The 17,845-nt window shown below is 34.4% G+C and overlaps 1 protein-coding gene across 1 annotated transcript; it reads left to right on the top strand.

The window, feature by feature from the left end:
• The first annotated feature begins 54 nt into the window (after positions 1-54).
• Positions 55-16,052, top strand: LOC127853492 (receptor-type tyrosine-protein phosphatase S-like). The gene is made up of 11 exons (XM_052388048.1): positions 55-199; positions 580-663; positions 1,581-1,668; positions 1,771-1,861; positions 9,936-10,012; positions 10,383-10,517; positions 11,168-11,287; positions 13,360-13,514; positions 13,795-13,930; positions 14,416-14,482; positions 15,102-16,052. Exons 1-11 carry the CDS (start codon positions 117-119, stop codon positions 15,176-15,178), a joined length of 1,113 nt encoding a protein of 370 aa, XP_052244008.1. The 5' UTR covers positions 55-116; the 3' UTR covers positions 15,179-16,052.
• The last annotated feature ends 1,793 nt before the right edge of the window (positions 16,053-17,845 follow it).

The following is a 17,845-nucleotide window of genomic DNA, read 5'->3' as shown; positions in this document are numbered from 1 at the left end:
ATCCAGTATATTGCGCGGTATATACAGAACATGGGTGAACAGGTGTATGTATTGTTTTTCTATTTCAAATACTTGGCGAAACTCGCATTTCAGTACCAGATTTGAACGTTACCATCATGATAATCGGCGGAATTGCAGGGGCTGTCGTTTTTATTGCTTTGGTGGTTGCTATCGTGTGCATGAAGCGATCAAACAAATTGTACGTTTGTTTAAACATATAACCATTTAAATATGTGTAATTATTGGCATTCAACATTTCTTATTTAATATATTTAATTATATATTTAAATAATCAAATGTCAGGTTTGTTAGAAATATGTAAACAATATGACTACTTCAACATACTAGTTCCCATTGCACATGATTTTAACTAGTAACATAATTTGAATAATCAACTGTTCTGTATATGTTATGACACATAAATTATCAATAAAAAAACATTACTTTAACTCCAGTAAGATTTGTTGTACTTTCGCATATAAATTTTGTCTTACAATGTATGTTTGAGATTCGTTTTGCTGTCATGCATACTGCTCCGATATTTATATAAACGTAAATATGTATGAGTACATTTTGTAGATGTTTTAAACTCAAGACGATTGATAACACAGCAAAAGAAGAGAATATTTATCTAAACGATTTAGATTCCCATTATGTGTTCAGGTATTTAACAGTTTAACATATATATTTGTAAGATTTACTCAGGATCATGTACGTTACTATCGGGCACGAAGGTTAATAGTTCTCGTTCTTTTCCGTCGTATTTTCTGTAGAACCTTATTCATTTTAAATTGTGTCAAGATCAAACTAGTTCACATATATTGTTAAAATAATGGGATTCAGAGGGGATATTTGTTGGATTCGGTGGAATATCGATTTTATTTCACGAGTGATCATAGAAAATAATATTTGTTATGATCATGAGTGAATTAAAATCGACATTATACCGAATCCAACAAATTTTCTTTTTATTGTATGTCTGTTTTCATAGTTTATTTACATTGTAAAAGAGTTTTACCGGATAATTTTGCTAGAGTAATGACGTCATTTCGTCAAAAAATGACGTCATTTCACAGTTAAACAGTGAAAAGATATCGATTATTTTCACTGTTATTTTTCACTGTTTGAAACGGTGAAATATCAGTTTTATTTCACTGATATTTCTCTATAAACCACCGAAAAGCATAAAATAAAAACCATTATTAAAATTAACGGACAAAACTATGTTAAAATTTAACATGCAACTGTTACTTTATGCGAAATGAGATATATATATATATATATACAGTTTTATGATATCGGAAATCAAATAATTCGAACTATTTGAATGCATATGACTCATTGACTGTTATATTCTGGAAAAAAAACACAACACTTAACTTTAAAACATAGCAACTGGGGTCGCCCCCTTAATCATTCGAACGAATTTTCCATAACCTTGTATATAACAAACCAACATTGCTTTAACCTGACTTATATTGAAATTTTCAACTTAATTCTATATTAATTTTAATTTTAACGCATGTAATCTTATTAGTACTTTGTTTTCGTATTAGCTGACTGCATGTTTGTTTCTTTAGACCTGGCAGTGTCAAGATGACAGAATTTCCGGCATATGTCGACCACATGCACAAACATAACAACCGTCTCTTTGGACAGGCGTATGGGGTAGGACCAATATCATATTGCCTATTCGCAAGGGTCTGTATCTTAAGTGTAGGTTGAGCAGAAGCCCTTTATATATAACAATTCTGATACTTTCCGATTCAGATGCTGAAAGACAAAAGTCCAGATCTTCCTATAACAACCGCTTTATCTCAAGACTGCCAACAAAAGAATCGTTGTATGGATAGTTTACCTTGTGAGTGTTAAAGTATAGATTTTAATCATACAAAAGGAACACCCGCTTTTATTCAATTTAAAGCATATTTGTACTAAACTAAAAACGTAAGGGAACTTCTTATGGGAAACTAACATTAATCGCAATAAAATTTCTTTTTTTTTTAGATATGAATTTGAAAACTGGTTAACGAGTATTATTCAGACAGCAGTATTTACCGGGCGTTCTATTTATTTCGTGTATTGTAACGCTTTCATACAATGCGCTTGGTCACATTCTTATAGACGGGAGTTTTCTTGAAGTTGACAGCAGCAATTCGATAAAATGCCATTATTATAGTTAAACCATTTCAATTTAACAAATTGCGTCACAATGAAATGTTACCGCAGAACGCGCATGTGTAAAAGAAATCCCTTCAATAATCCGACCTGTATTCTTGAAATGTTCGTTCGCCTTCTACAATAAAGCAGATCTTAATTATTTTTTCTGTCAACTTCTTATTTAACAAGAAACGAGTGTTGTCTTCACGCACACGCTATTTAAAAACTTGATTTTTTACATTAAAACTCGACACATGTATACAGATACCTGAGTTTCTTGCAAAATGTAGATCTAACTAGTAAAAAATTAATGAAAAAAAATCTCATTTGACAATATAAATTCACTGTTCGGATTTTCTCCCTTGAAAAGGGATTATGCACAAAGGTCTATAAATACCCATGGTATATTTATTTGTATTTAGTTATATGGCATCATAGATCTTTGTTAACATTGATATCGGAAACTATATTATATCTATTTAACACACGCAGAAGACAACATATAGCACCATTATATTAATGAACTCATACAGAAAAATTACACACGATGATAAAACAAATATTTCGTAGGATTCAAACCCGTTGCCATACAAGCCTACAGTAGGATTCGAAATCACGCCTAAATAAATAGCCTACTTCAATGCAACAGTTACTCAAATAACGTTCCGTTACAGATAGTTTGCATTTTATAGTTTGACATCGTTTACGTGTCATTCATAACAATAGTACCACTTATTTCCCCCGTTTCTGTTAAGCGTCCATGATGACAATCATACTTTTTGTATAATTCCGGATTAACCGTCGATATGCCAATTAGTAGTAGTAGTAGTAGTAGTAGTAGTAGTAGTAGTAGGAGGAGGAGGAGGAGTAGTAGTAGTAGTTTTTGTTGTAGTATAAACGATGACTGATTTCTTGGATTTGAAGAGTTTACGTTTTTGTTTCCACCATAGATATTTGCCTTATAATCTTAAACGTAGCAGCTTTTAAACCGCAATCTAAAATCAAAGTACTGACAGTACTGGTGTGACGATGCTTTTGAAGAGGATGGATATATACAAGCATCAATTTAAGTTGATCTACATCATCACAATTGTGTATATGGGTACGAAAAAAAAATTTGGTACACAATTTTTGGGAACGAAAAAAAATATGCCAAACAAAATTTGGTTACGAAAATAATTGGGTACGAAAACAAATTGGGTACGAAAAAAATTTTGCAACAAAATAAAAATTGGGTACGAACAAAAAAATGTGAGTACGAAACAATTTTGGTACGGAAAAGATGGGGGTACGGGGACGTAGTTACCCTGGGGAACTTGACCCAAAGTCAAGTCACATATTTCAATCTAGGCCATGTCAAACTCAAAGTGTCCAAGACAAATAAATAAAAGATGCGTTCTTTAATTATTGTCCCATTGTTTACTACTGCTGTGAGTTTTTATATAATATAACTGATGTCCATCATGTGAGAGAAAATTCACATTATCTTAGTATATCAGGTTTAGCAGCCTTTGAGATAACAAAGTTGGCTAGTTTTCAATGTCGCTTCTCGGGATCAAACCCGCAGCACATCCTCCTGCAATCAAAGACGACACTCTACCATTAGGCTTTTAGGAAGATTCTGAAATGTTTCGATCCCTCATCAGAGCAACCAAACCAAACATTAAGTCAAATATTGCTGACTCGGTATTATTGAGTCAGTATATGAGAGATAATGGAAGATGCAACATCTCTCACGCCCCCTAGCATCGCCTTAAGCAATATTCAATTCTTAACAAGAAAGTGCTGGAGTCATTGATCCCGAGGGACCAGAAACAAGAGGGCCGTGATGGCCCTGTATCGCTCCACTGTTTTTTAAGTGAAACAAGGGCTGTTTGTTAAACATGCATGCCCCCAATATGGGCTGTCAGTTGTAGTGGCAGCCATTGTGAATACGTTTTTTGGCACTGGACCTTGACCTTTGATATAGTGACCTGAAAATCAATAGGGTTCATCTGCGAGTCATAATCAATGTACCTATGAAGTTTCATGATTCTAGGCCTAAGCTTTCTTGAGTTATCATCCGAAAACCATTTTACTGTGTCAAGTCACCGTGACCTTGACCTTTGACCTAGTGACCTGAACGTCGATAGGGATCATCTGCGAAACATGATCAATGTACCTATGAAGTTTCATGATCCTAGGCGTAAGCGTTCTTGAGTTATCATCCGGAAACCATTTTTCTTAGTTGAGTCACCGTGACCTTGACCTTTGACAAAGTGACCTGAACATCAATAGGGGTCATCTTCGAGTCATGATAAATGTACCTATAAAGTTATCATCCGGACACCATTTTACTATTTCGGGGCACCGAGACGTTAACCTTCAACCTAGTGACCTGAAAATCAAAAGGGGTCATCTGCGAGTCATGATCAATGTACCTATAAAGTTTCATGATCCTAGGCATAAGCGTTCTTGAGATATCATCCGGAAATCATTTTACTATTGCATGTCACCGTGACCTTGACATTCGACCTAGTGACCTGAACATCAATAGGGGTCATCTGCGAGTCATAATCAATGTACCTATGAAGTTTCATGATCCTAGGCATAAGCGTTCTTGAGTTATAATCCGAAAACCATTTTACTATTTCGGGTCACCATAACCTTGACCTTTGACCTAGTGACCTGAAAATCAATAGGGGTCATCTGCGAGTCATGATCAATGTACCTATAAAGTTTCATGATCCTAGGCATAAGCGTTCTTGAGTTATCATCCGGAAACCATTTTACAATTTCGGGTCACCGTGACCTTGACCTTTGACCTAGTGACCTGAAAATCAATATGGGCCATCTTCGAGTCATGGTTAATGTACCTATGAAGTTTCATGATCTTAGGCCTAAGCGTTCTTGAGTTATCATCCGGAAACCATTTTACTATTTCGGCTCACCGTGACCTTGACCTTTGACCTAGTGACCTCAAAATCAATAGGGGTCATCTGCGAGTCATGATCAATGTACCTGTGAAGTTTCATGATCCTAGGCCTAAGCGTTATTGAGTTATCATCCGGAAACCATCTGGTGGACGGACATACGGCATACGGATGGACGGACATACCGACAAAACAATATACCCCCTCTTCTTCGAACGGGGGCATAAAAAGCGTGCAATGCGCATGGGTTGAAATGTACTCAAGCATGTGACTTTCTCTTTCTATCCCTCGTCCCACTGGACGCTTAAAGTTGGAAGGGTGAGCATTTTTATATATAAATTTGGCCCCAGGGGCATAATTTGAACAAACTTGGTACAGAACTATAAGATGTAACTACATACAAAATTTGGCAGCCATAGGCTCAATGGTTATGGACAGGAAGATTTTTAAAGTTTGCACAAAAGAGGCTTTATATAAGCATATGTTCAGTTTTGTGACCCCCGGGGCAGGGTGAAATTTGAGCCCAGAGGAATAATTTGACCAAAATTGGAAGAGGACTATTTGATGTCACTACATACCAAATTTAGTAGCCCTAGACTCTATAATTATGAACAAGAAGATTTTTAAAGTTTGCACAAAATAGGCCTTATTTAAGCATATGTTCATTTTGATGACCCCCCGGGGCAGGGTCAAATTTGACCCCAGGGGCATAATTTGAAAAAACTTGGTAGAGAACTTTAAGATTTTAATACATACCAAATTTGGTAGAAATAGGCCCAATGGTTATGGACAAGTAGATTTTTTAAGTTTGCACAAAAATAGGCCCAATATAAGCATATGTTCAATTTTGTGACAACTGGGGAACGGTCAAATTTGATCCAAGGGGCTTAATTTGATCAAACTTGGGAGAGAACTTTTAGATGTCACTACATACCAAATTTGGTAGCCCTATGCCATACGGTTATGGACAAGGTGATTTTTTAAGTTTGCACAAAATAGGCCCAATATAAGCATATGTTCATTTTTGTGACCCCCGGGGCAGGGTCAAATTTGACCCAAGGGGCATAATTTTAACAAATTTTGTAGAGGACTATTAGATGCCACTACATACCAAATTTGGTAGCCCTATGCCATACGGTTATGGACAAGAAGGTTTTTAAAATTTGCACAAAATAGGCCTTATTTAAGCGTATGTTCATTTGTGTGACCCCCGGAGAAGGGTCAAATTTGACCCCAGGGGGCATAATTTGAACAAACTAAGTAGAGAACTATCAGATGTCACTACATATCGAATTTGGTAGCCATAGACCCTACGGTTATTGACAAGAAGGTTTTTAAAGTTTGCACAAAATAGGCTTTATATAAGCATATGTGCATTTTATGACCCCGGGGCAGGGTCAAATTTGATCCCAGGGGCATAATTTGAACAAATTTGGTAGAGGACTATTAGATGTCACTACATACCAAATGTGGTAGCACAAGGCCCAATGGTTATGGACAAAAAGATTTTTTAATTTTGCACAAAATAGGCTTTATATAAGCATATGTTCAATTTATTGACCCCCGGGGCGGGGTCAAATTTGATCCCAGGGGCATAATTTGAACAAATTTGAAAGAGGTTCACCCCAGAAACATTTGTGAGAAGTTTTATCAGAATTGGACTTGTTGTTTAGGAGAAGAAGATGTTTTAAAAAAAGTTAACGCACGGACGCACGCACGACGGACACAGGACCATGACATAAGCCCCGCTGGCCTCTGGCCAGTGGAGCTAAAAACACTTGATTAATGTTCGAAATAAAATCATTTGATTAATGACAATACTATTATTAAAGCAAGGTCACAGGGAAAGGGCAGTCTAATCAGTATCCAATTAAACTATTTGTTATTGTCAGAAAACCGCTTTTAAGCAAACAGCTTTCAAGCAACTGCAGGCTGATCTGGATCCAAACTGGCCACAATCGCCTTAATGTCTCTTTTACTGTGACACAGTTAATTTGACTTAAAATGATATTTAATACAGTCGATTGGTGTATAACTGATAGCTAAGGACTTCGAGTCTCATTTCAACGAAAACACCACGCATTCAGTAATTAAACCTTTAAACCTCGAAAGACAAATGTCTTTCCTATTGAAACATGCCAGCGGTTTTAAAATTCCGACAAATATTTTTGTTTACAGCGCAAATTTCCGGGTAAACTGATTCAGCAATTACCGGATCGCTTAGGTTTTTATCGGATTACATGTGTTACGTGTTATTTCTTGAAATTTTACCCAGCATTTGTAAAACATATTGCAAGATATGTACATTTCCAGAAAAGGAACTTCATTTCTGCGTTTAATAAGACCGAGTTCAAGGAAATTGCTGCACAATTGAAGAAGTAATGGCTGTTCAAAGCTATGCACCCTATATTCGGGTCGTTTTAAGTTGAATACCTTGTTATACAGTCAAACCTGAATTCAGCGGTCATTCAAGGGAAATGATCAAAGTGACCGTTGTCAACAGGTGACCGTTGAATTCGGATCACAATTTTAAGATGGTTTGTCAGTTGTTAGTTTTGCTACGTCGTTACCCCACCCAGTCGTTTGCATACAGTGTTAAACAAAGGCTCATTGCCGTTAACTAAGCATAATAAAAGAATTAACTTAAGTGTGTATATTGACTTTTACAGAATAATATCTTATATATTTATTTAATTTCATATTGTTAAATTAAAGCAATGTTGTTTTCAACCCTCGAGTAAATAATTCACTCATGCATCTCGCTCATTTAGTAAATAAAGCTTGTCACGTGCCGTTGACGTTACGTCCGTACAAGTTTAAAAAGCGGATTCGCTGTCATAAACCGATAGTACGGTGTAATTGTACCGTTCTAAAAAGACGCAAAAAGTTTATTATCCCCACGCTTTTTGAAAAAAAGGTGGGGATATTGTGGTTATCTCCGCCGTCCGTCCGTCCGTCCGTCTGTCTGTCTGTCTGTCTGTCCGTCCGTCCTGGCCACTATCTCCTCCTACACTAAAATATATATCTGTATATATAGATTTGATAGTGAAACTTTGTTTTCAGAGAAATCGATTTTTCGTTATAATTTTATTATTTTTCATTCAAAATAATGTTTTTACTAATAAATGTCATAGCAACGCGCCAACCCACATGTGTATTGGACAACTTCAATTAAGTTTTCATTTAGTTTGAGACAATCCCCATATTCCCGAATATGTGTCGCCACATGTCCGTTATTCACTTAATCACGAGTTGCAGCTCTCATGCTTATTTTATGTGGTACGCATCCATTTGGTTTCTGAGCATTCTTACTGTTAGAAAGGACACATTATACTACAATATTACATCAATGAACATAATGTTTACCAAACAAAATCTGCAAAATTCAGGAAATCATACGTCTTCACATTTCCTTTCGTCACAAAAATGGTGGGTACATAACGTGACCTTGTTTTGCTTTCGAAAAAAGAAACAATTGTAAGTTAAACATTGATACACGTTAACTAAAACATGAATCGACTGAACAATGATAGGCATTTTGTATTCACTATAAATCTTTACATAAATAAAAGTATTTTGCAAAAATCTTTTAACCTATCCGTTACTCACTAAAATCTGCTATACACCAATCGACTGTACTAAAATAGAAAAAAGAAATAATACAAACCCGTAATATGAGTAAAGACTTACTCACTTAGTAATCAATGTTTTCAGGACATCTTGGTGATCTGCAAATCCCATGTATATGTTAATTTAGGGTATCATAGTCATTCAATAAGTCGCAAAATGCTCGAATACAATTTCCAAAGCAAAATGTGACTTAAATTGATAACTAAAAAAAACAGTCAAGCTGTCAAGTCTTAAGATCCAGGAAGTCCTGCATTCACATCGAATGTATCCTTCGAAATCAATCCATTGTTGACATAAGCGGAGATTTAGTTAATAAATAACTCATATATCCTAAATGACAGTTTTTAAATAGCCAAACAAGCCGATGTATGCTGTAAGAAAGTTTTGACACGAGTGTGAACATTCATGGGCGCCGCCATTGTTGTATGACCTTGAGGGGTGTGTAGAAATACCGAAATGCCCGTAATTACCGAAATCCCCCGAAACCCCCAGAAATCTTCCGAAACCCCCCCCCCTTAATATTGATTATTTATCAAAATACTGCGGATATTAATATAGAATATTGCAAAATACCATAAAATCACTTATGAAACATTGTTTTTATTCAAGTTTGATAGTGAAAAACTAAAATATATAATTTCGGTAATTACGGGGATTTCGGTATTTCTCGAACGGAGCATTATCTCAATCGGACTGGCTCGGTCTTTTACATAGGTTGCCATTGTGAAGATTGTTTTCATGGTATCATAACTTAGACGATGCTGAAACAGCCTCGTCAAAAATGACATAGAACAACTTTAACAATTTAATGCAACTGTGATGACAAGAGTTCAATATATGCTCTTGAAAAAAATATATTTAGTGCCTTAATATGTCCTTTCGAAAAACATTCAACAACATTAGATTTAGTTTTGGTGACAAAAACTTAAAATACATGTTCTTAAGAAACTATAGCCTCTCCAGAAATCGAAAACAAAGAGAAAATATTCTATTGAGGGCAACAAAAGAAAGAGAATTGAAGGCGCACATGTAGAGCTACAAAGTTAATGATCGTACACGTGTTAATAATGTATTTCATGTATTTCATGTAGGTATCGGATCGGAAGTAAACGATTTAAAAATGATTCCATATTTGATAGGCATGTACCTTTGTTATGTTTCTCGTAATGATAAGGTACATTGATATTTTCAATTGTTATATTATTTTGTATGTGTGCTTGTACTGCATTTCAGTTGATCATTCACGGGTAAAGCTCCGCAAAGCAGACAATATTGATGGAGCCGACTACATCAACGCAAATTACATTCCGGTTTGTTTTTCATCGAGTTTTATTATTAACTTCCTTCAAAAGACGGCGAAACATGAATTCTCTTTTAATGTCACATCTCGTTAAGAGTAGATAAATAAGCACAGTATGCATTCAAATGTGAGTGGTATACATGTTCTCACGAAAATCTTATCAAACGGCTTACACAAGTTTGCAGATAGTGTGAACTTAATCAATCGTACACATGACTGAATAGTGTTTTAGATCGTATAATCTCTTGGATACTTACAGTTAAAACATTCATTTTAAATGAGTAGAATGACAGTTGAAGCAAATGCAGTTACGTTACGTGGTCGACCTTTCATGACCATGTCCCGTGATCACCAGGTGATTTCTGTTGGACTTTTGGCAGGGATATAATTCTCGAGGAGAGTACATCGCCACCCAGGGTCCGTTACGCACAACATTTGACGACTTTTGGCGAATGATCTGGGAACAGAAGGTGGACATTATTGTATTGCTGACAAACCTGGCGGAGAATGGAACAGTAATTTTACATATCAATATAATACGTTAAGTAATAGACAATACGTTATTGTGATGCCTTTAATATATATCAATAAAGCATGGCATTGCTGAATTAAAGATACAATTATTTGTTTTATTTGATAAAAGTATTACTCGAAATTCCGCATCATATTTATTGTGTCCAACATCTTAAGCATGAGTAACATGGAAAAGACCTTTATGGCACTCACATCAAGTTTACTCTTCCACTTATTGATTTTAACTTATCACTTTGATATATTTCCCGTTTTCCGAATATGGTAGGACTTCAGAATAACAATATGGCCGCTAACAAATCTATACAATTTACGTTTTAGTACCTCACCATGCCGATAACATGTTCGAGTGTATCATATCTTTGGCATCCAATAAACAAATAACAAATGAATCACAAATATTTCTTAATATCAGTCTGGACATGAACAAAGGTGTACTTTAAATATTGCGATAAGTTAACAGTTCTGAATGGGTTTAAAACACATTCTTAAATGTATCTATTTAACCTGCATAGAAATATTTCGAAAAGTACGAAATGTTTATTGCTATCATGTTCACTGATAAATTTGAAAAGGCAATTATTAGTGAAATTAATAGTAAACAGCAATTCATTCGCAAATATTTTATACTCAGTTACAGTGTGACATGTATTGGCCGGAAGACGAGCCAGTCTTTTACGGGAATATTCTTGTTTCAAAACATTCCGAAAGAGACCTGTCGCTCTACAAACTGTGTATCTTCGAAATTAAACTGGTAAGATTACTCTGCAAAATATAAAAGTACGGTGAACCAGATAACATTTATGTTTAAAGGGTACATCATGAGTTATTGTTCGACACAGTATCAGATTAACAATAATGGTTAGTTAAAAAACGATCATTTATGAAGTAATCAATTTCAAAACACATAAGAAACATCTGTATTCGTCAGCAACGACTTGTTAAAATAAAACAATGTGCGCAAATGAGGCGTTAATTGCGTCGGTTCATTTGTTACGTTAAACATGTTGTTTAAAGTCAATATATCTTCCAATGTATTGTTTAACAGGTTTATTTGGTTTTCATAAATGTCTCCTACAATAACGATTCTGTTGCATATAATGTGGGCGTGTTTTATGGAAATATTAGATCTTTCCTATCTTCGACTGATGAAGTTGGAAAGCAATATTTATTATCAATAAATAAATATATTAGTGATCAGATAAATTTTATGTCATAAGCAGGTATGAACAAATGAATGCTATATTCGAATCGTCTAAGTGATATAACATTAATATTATTTTTGTGAATTTACAAACTAAATACAAACGTGTTAATGCCGTTCGCTCCAACTTTTCTTAAATTAATTCTCAAACATGTACACATAATGTTTGAATTACTTAAAGCACATACATTGTATACGCCCGTTCAAAACAGGACGTGTTATAAGATCACCCTTACTGGGCGGCGGCGGGCGGGCGGGCGGCGTCCACAGCAGTGTCCGCTCTCTAATTCAAATAGTTTTCATCCGAGTTTCACCAAACTTGGTCAGATGCTGTATCTAGATAAAATCTAGGTCAAGTTCGAATATGGGCCATGCCGGGTCAACAACTAGGTCACATGGTCACTTAGTGCATTTCAAGGATTTAGCATGGTGTCTGCTTTCTAATTAATTGAAGTAGTTTTCATCCGATCTTCTACAAATTTGGTCAGAAGTTGTGTCTAAATGATATCTAGGTCAAGTTCAAATATGGATCATGCCGGGACAAAAACTAGGTCACGAGGTCACTTAGTGCATTTCAAGCATTAAGCATGGTCTCCGCTCTCTAATTGAAGTAGTTTTCATCCGATCGTCACCAAATTTGGTAAGAAGTTGTGTCTAGATGATATCTAAGTCTTGTTCAAATAAGGGTCATGCCGGGTCAAAAAATAGATCACAGGGTCACCAAGTGACATAAACATATATCAGTGTGCCACTCAAATGGTAAAGTTATGTGTTGCTTAATTTTCTAAAATAAATCATTTTGCCACTCAAATGGTAAAGTTATCAAGTTGTCCAAAACCTTAAAACGGGCGTATCTTGTGACAGTTTAGCACTCTTGTTTAAGTGGTAAGGTAATATTAATTTCAAAACCAGTAACAGTGATGGGAGGACATTATCGCTCTCGTTTAAGTAATGGTTTAATTATATTGTTTTTGTTTTAAAAAAATAAGCATACCATTATATGTTATATCGTTTTACACAGCTTAAGTTAAAGATGTTTACGTAAACAATACAGTGTTTTAATTTAACTAAATTAACTATGGTTTATTACTGTCAGAATAGTCCTGCTCTTTCTATCAAGCGTTGTTACTTTCATCAAACACTCTATTAAGTTTCCCTTATATGTTTCAAGCATGTTGTAGACTTCTATGTATGTCTAATAATTCTAATTTATTTAAATCCAAGTACATATGGTTTGAAATTTCAGTTTACAACATATTTAATGATACCTTTGTATAATTTTACTTCATTCGTAAATTGCAGTGTTCATCTTTGCTGAATTTCTTATTTTATACGTATTAATGCACTTAGCCTACCTGTTATTGTATGTCGGTCTTTTCGTATTCCTCTTCCTTTTCCTTTCTTCATTTATATTTCGGCCATTCAATATTCAAACAATAACACGTAAACTTTGAATATATTTAAAATAGTTTAAAGGGTGTATATAATTGTACATGTCATCGTTGAAAATCTATTCGACCAACATATCAAGTGGATTCATTGTGATAGTATAATAACATATCGTGTGTACGGAAGGGTCATTATAAAAAAACTTCGAAAACATTATTAATTTTCAATTTTAGAACAAGGAGCACAGGCGTATAAAGCATTTCTGGTTCAATAAATGGTCAGACGCCGAGTGTCCGGAAAGGCCCGTAATGTTCTTTGATTTTGTTAAAGCAGTACAGAAAGCAAAGACACCGGCAGTTAATGGTGGCCCTAGTGTTGTCCATTGCAGGTAAAGCTATATATAGCTAGTCTTTCCTATATTCGTTGAGCATTTATTATTTGTATCTCTGCAGATGGCAATATTATCACAAACATTAACAACCAAACGCATAAAACTATTTGTCTAAAAATAGTCTACGTTAGTGACATTCAAATTCATAAATTCTTTACCGTCTTAGAAAATTGATGATTTGCGCATGATCTTAAGTGTCTGTTCCGGTAGTTATGTGTTCATCTTCCCATGTTCATTAAATATGTAGAAGTGTATTAACAAAATGTTGTAATACTAGCGATGGCGTTGGGAGAACAGGAACTTATATCGCGGTAGATCATCTACTGCAGCATATCCGTGGCCACGACGACGTAGATATCTACCAACTTGTGTTGGACATGCGTGAACACCGATGCAACATGGTGCAGACTGAGGTATGTGGAATTAACGATTGTAAGCTTAAACATGATCATCATTTGTATTTATTGTTTTATTTTTATTGAACAAATTGTTCACAGTTTTTTTTAAGATTTTCATGGTTTAATCTTGCCAAAATCATATACACGAACTTTTTAAGTAAAATTAAGAGTTAAACTCACCAAACATTAATAATTTGGCCACATTTGCCACAATCTAACGATTTGTAATTTAACCAATCTATCATTCCAATAAATAACACCAGAGTTTGATATCAAAGTAAAGCATGTGTGATACGCATATAAACAAAAGCATTAACAACTCTCCAACCTCCGTTGCAAACGGGTTGTTCCGTAGTGTAATTTAGCTTCTTTATGCACATTAAGTAGTATTGGAAGAATCATTAAACTATCGGATGTTCAATACATTATTTTGTTGTCATTTATTTAATCGATTACTGTAATATTGTGCGGTCTCATTATTTGTATTATGTTCGTTTCAGGCTCAATTTGTTTTCATATATGACTGCTTGAAAGCGTTCGTCAAAGTCGGTCATGACAACGACGGACGTAAGATAGCTTTTGATATTGCTTAAAGTCTCTATAACGCTCAAAATCAACGAAAATTTCGTTAAGTATTTCGTAAAATAAAGTTAACACCTTAACAATCAGTGTTTCTTATAGCCAAAGCCAAGAGTTCAACGCTAGATGTGGTATGATTACATAGATTTTTGCAGATACAAAATGCTCGTTTTTTTGTGGCCACAATAAATTCCCGCGAATATATCTATTCATACGACACACGAACACCATTTTAGTGTTCATGTGTCGTATGAATAGATATGCAAAACCATAATAAATAACGAGCATTTTGTATCATCAAACATCTATTTTACCAGACCACATCAGGCGTTGAAATTTCGGCGATTGCCATAAGGAACACTGATTTTTAATTGGTTAAGTTTATTTTAAGAACAAAAGTACGAAATTTTCGTTGATTTTGAATAGTAATGTTACTTTAAGAGTGCGATATCTTTTAAGAATATTTTTTTTACAATTGTCATTTTCAAATCCTAAGTTAAAGTGCAATACATGTAGACTTGTAAAAGTTACGTTTACAAAACAAAACTGTTCAACTTAATGTTAATGTTTTCGAATTTGTGGTGTAATTTTATATTATCCATTTCAGATATGTATCAAAACACCCAACTTGGTACTGAACAAATTGAGCACACGTACGAAGCTTTGAATTTCAAAAGAAAATAATGTGAATCAACGATTGTTAGCTATTTCACGACTTCATAGAAATGTAATTTAACAAAATACCATCAGAGTGACTAATACAAATATATATAGATGTTTTTAAAAACATAAGTTGTGCTATCATTACAAAATACATTTTGGTGTTATTTCTATGCGTCTAGAGCCTAGGTAGATGTCAATAAAATTGTATTGATGTAACATTTTATTATATGCATCAGTGTATCTGTATATGATTGCAAAACCACGTTTACACAAAAATATCCAAGAGGCCATTAAACATATTCAAATGGACCAAGATTTACAAAAATGACAAGCACAATTTAATAAGTAAAACAAATGCAAACACTATCCCCTTTTCATAAATAATATAGAATCGGAAAGTACATAACAATTCGAAGAAGGTATCAACAAACCTTATTCATTTCCGAACTGCTACCCACAAATCAAAGATTGCCTGACATTCTTCATAACGAATGGTCCTGCCCTTTGATAGGATTCAAATAATAATAAGAAGAATTTCACTACGCCCTAGTGTGTCAACACTTCACGGAAAAAAGGCGCCAATTGATCCCGAGAGACTACTCCATACGCCCAAATATGTCCAAATGCATCGAATTAATTGCAACAACATTAACATGACTAAACGCACAATCTTGTTTACCCGCAAAATTATGAATGCATTCACAAGCCCACGCTAATTCACTACTAATCGTTGACACTGCATCAATTGGGTAAATCGATTGATCTCAAAATGATCATCACAGGCTGCATACCACTCGTTCCCGACTCAAACAATCCAATTCGGTTGAATTTATCTCTTCATGTCTAGGCTGCTAAGTAATCCAATAAACACCGGGTTTTTGTACATGCAATTTAACTTCTAGAATATATTAATACATAAAGTGTTTGTGCGTTGTGACTATATTTCTTAAGAAAACGTATGTCTATTTTTTTAAACGAGTATAGTTTGCCAAAGTTCTAGCAGCTGTAAACATATTTGTATTTTTCACTTTATCTCTATATGTGTATTATTATTTCTTATTACCAGGAACTTGCAAATCTCTCAAGTATTTCATCGTTTTACTTAACCTTGTCTGAAACCTGAAGTTGTTATTTGTGCACTTATACTATCATTCGCGTTGGACGCTTCACACATATTTTAGGATCGTTGTACTTCCTACGTTATAATACTAGTATCGGCTGTAGACTATATTTTGAATAAAATGTACGTATATCAAAACTCTGTCAACTAGCATTTTTACACAATGTGTTTTGCGTTTCTATTATGATCTGCAATTGTAACAATGTTGGGTTATGAAATGTTGTCAACAATAATATTTTAACGCACAGACACACAGACAAACTATGCGTGTATTTGCTCACTTCCAAGTGCATCTGAAAGTTGCATCTAATTTTCACATGTGAATTCAAAACAAAAAATGGTTCCCTTTAAATCCGCATCGTTATGAAAACTTTATCTTTTTTGTTATTTGCTTCTTACAAAAATAAACAAGAAAAAACTCATGATAAACTTGCTTGGGTAACTAGATACTTATGATCGAATCGGCTACGTGATCATGATCGCTAAAATAAATATGCCATTTTCATTATTAAAAAACAATGGGGAAACACGTTTCATATTATATAATCACTATATCTGTGACATGTTTATCGACCAAAACTGTAGTTGTATGTTGAACATTTTATCGACTAAAAGTGATACTGCCTTGATAGGCAATCACAGCAGCTCTTTTTTTATCAAGGGTGGCATACATACAAGGGTGTATCATTGCTTTTATATGATAACACTTATCGCGTCAAGTACAAAGTTTCGATAAACCGCCGTATATATATATATATATATATATATTATTGGTTGGCTGAGAAGACGTTTGACTGATCAGCACAATAGGACTAGAGACGATGATGGTATATTTATCCCATTTTCACCGCGACATTGACGGTATAACACGTTGTGGAATATACTTGCTTGTATTCAACACTGTGGAATATACCTATCGCGTGCACGGACTACTTTTTAAATGACGTCATGCGATATGCGCTAAAATTAGGTCGATATTGTTTGGTTCATTTATCGAATTTTAAGGTCACCCATTAGAAGAAAATGTGCATATTTTGCAGAAATATATATTTATGACATATTCACCAAAAGAAATGCTGAAATAATATATAAAATTACACGATTTTTGTTTTGTTATTTTTTTTATTTATATTTACTTTAGTCTTTACCACTGAATGATTTTTTCATAAGAAACAAAGTCGACAAAACTTAAGCTTCAAAATTATACGACTTTCAACCTTGAAATATAGTCATATGACATAATTTTTCGCCATCCGTAAAATGAATCAGCTGAGTGATGGCGTTATAAAATGACATACTTATTGCGTCATTTTCCCCATTGTTTTGACGATTTATTATAAACGCGACTTATTTCACATGTTTTCTACATGTACTGTATGTCGAACTTTCTGAATTGTCAATTGATCACAATTTCCTTATTTCGTGTAATGTGCATTGTTTATAACCAAAGCATATACTTTTGACATTCAACTTAAATATTAAGAATGTACAACAAGCCATACACATATCGCACAGTTCATGAATAATCTGCTATGTTTGCGTTCCTATTTAATTCACGTTAGGCATAG

The sequence above is a fragment of the Dreissena polymorpha genome, chromosome 12 (genome assembly GCF_020536995.1).
Source record: "Dreissena polymorpha isolate Duluth1 chromosome 12, UMN_Dpol_1.0, whole genome shotgun sequence".
Classification (NCBI taxonomy): domain Eukaryota; kingdom Metazoa; phylum Mollusca; class Bivalvia; order Myida; family Dreissenidae; genus Dreissena; species Dreissena polymorpha.
The sequence above is the reverse complement of the archived record's forward strand: the minus strand, read 5'-3'. Positions and strand labels throughout refer to the sequence as shown.

What these genes read in the sequence shown, in the direction of transcription:
- LOC127853492 (XM_052388048.1), top strand. Translation starts at nt 117, where the DNA reads ATGATAATCGGCGGAATTGCAGGGGCTGTCGTTTTTATTGCTTTGGTG. An exon ending in ATGAAGCGATCAAACAAATT is followed by an intron (nt 200 to 579) that starts GTACGTTTGTTT and finishes TACATTTTGTAG; the next exon opens with ATGTTTTAAACTCAAGACGA. An exon ending in CGGTCATGACAACGACGGAC is followed by an intron (nt 14,483 to 15,101) that starts GTAAGATAGCTT and finishes TATCCATTTCAG; the next exon opens with ATATGTATCAAAACACCCAA.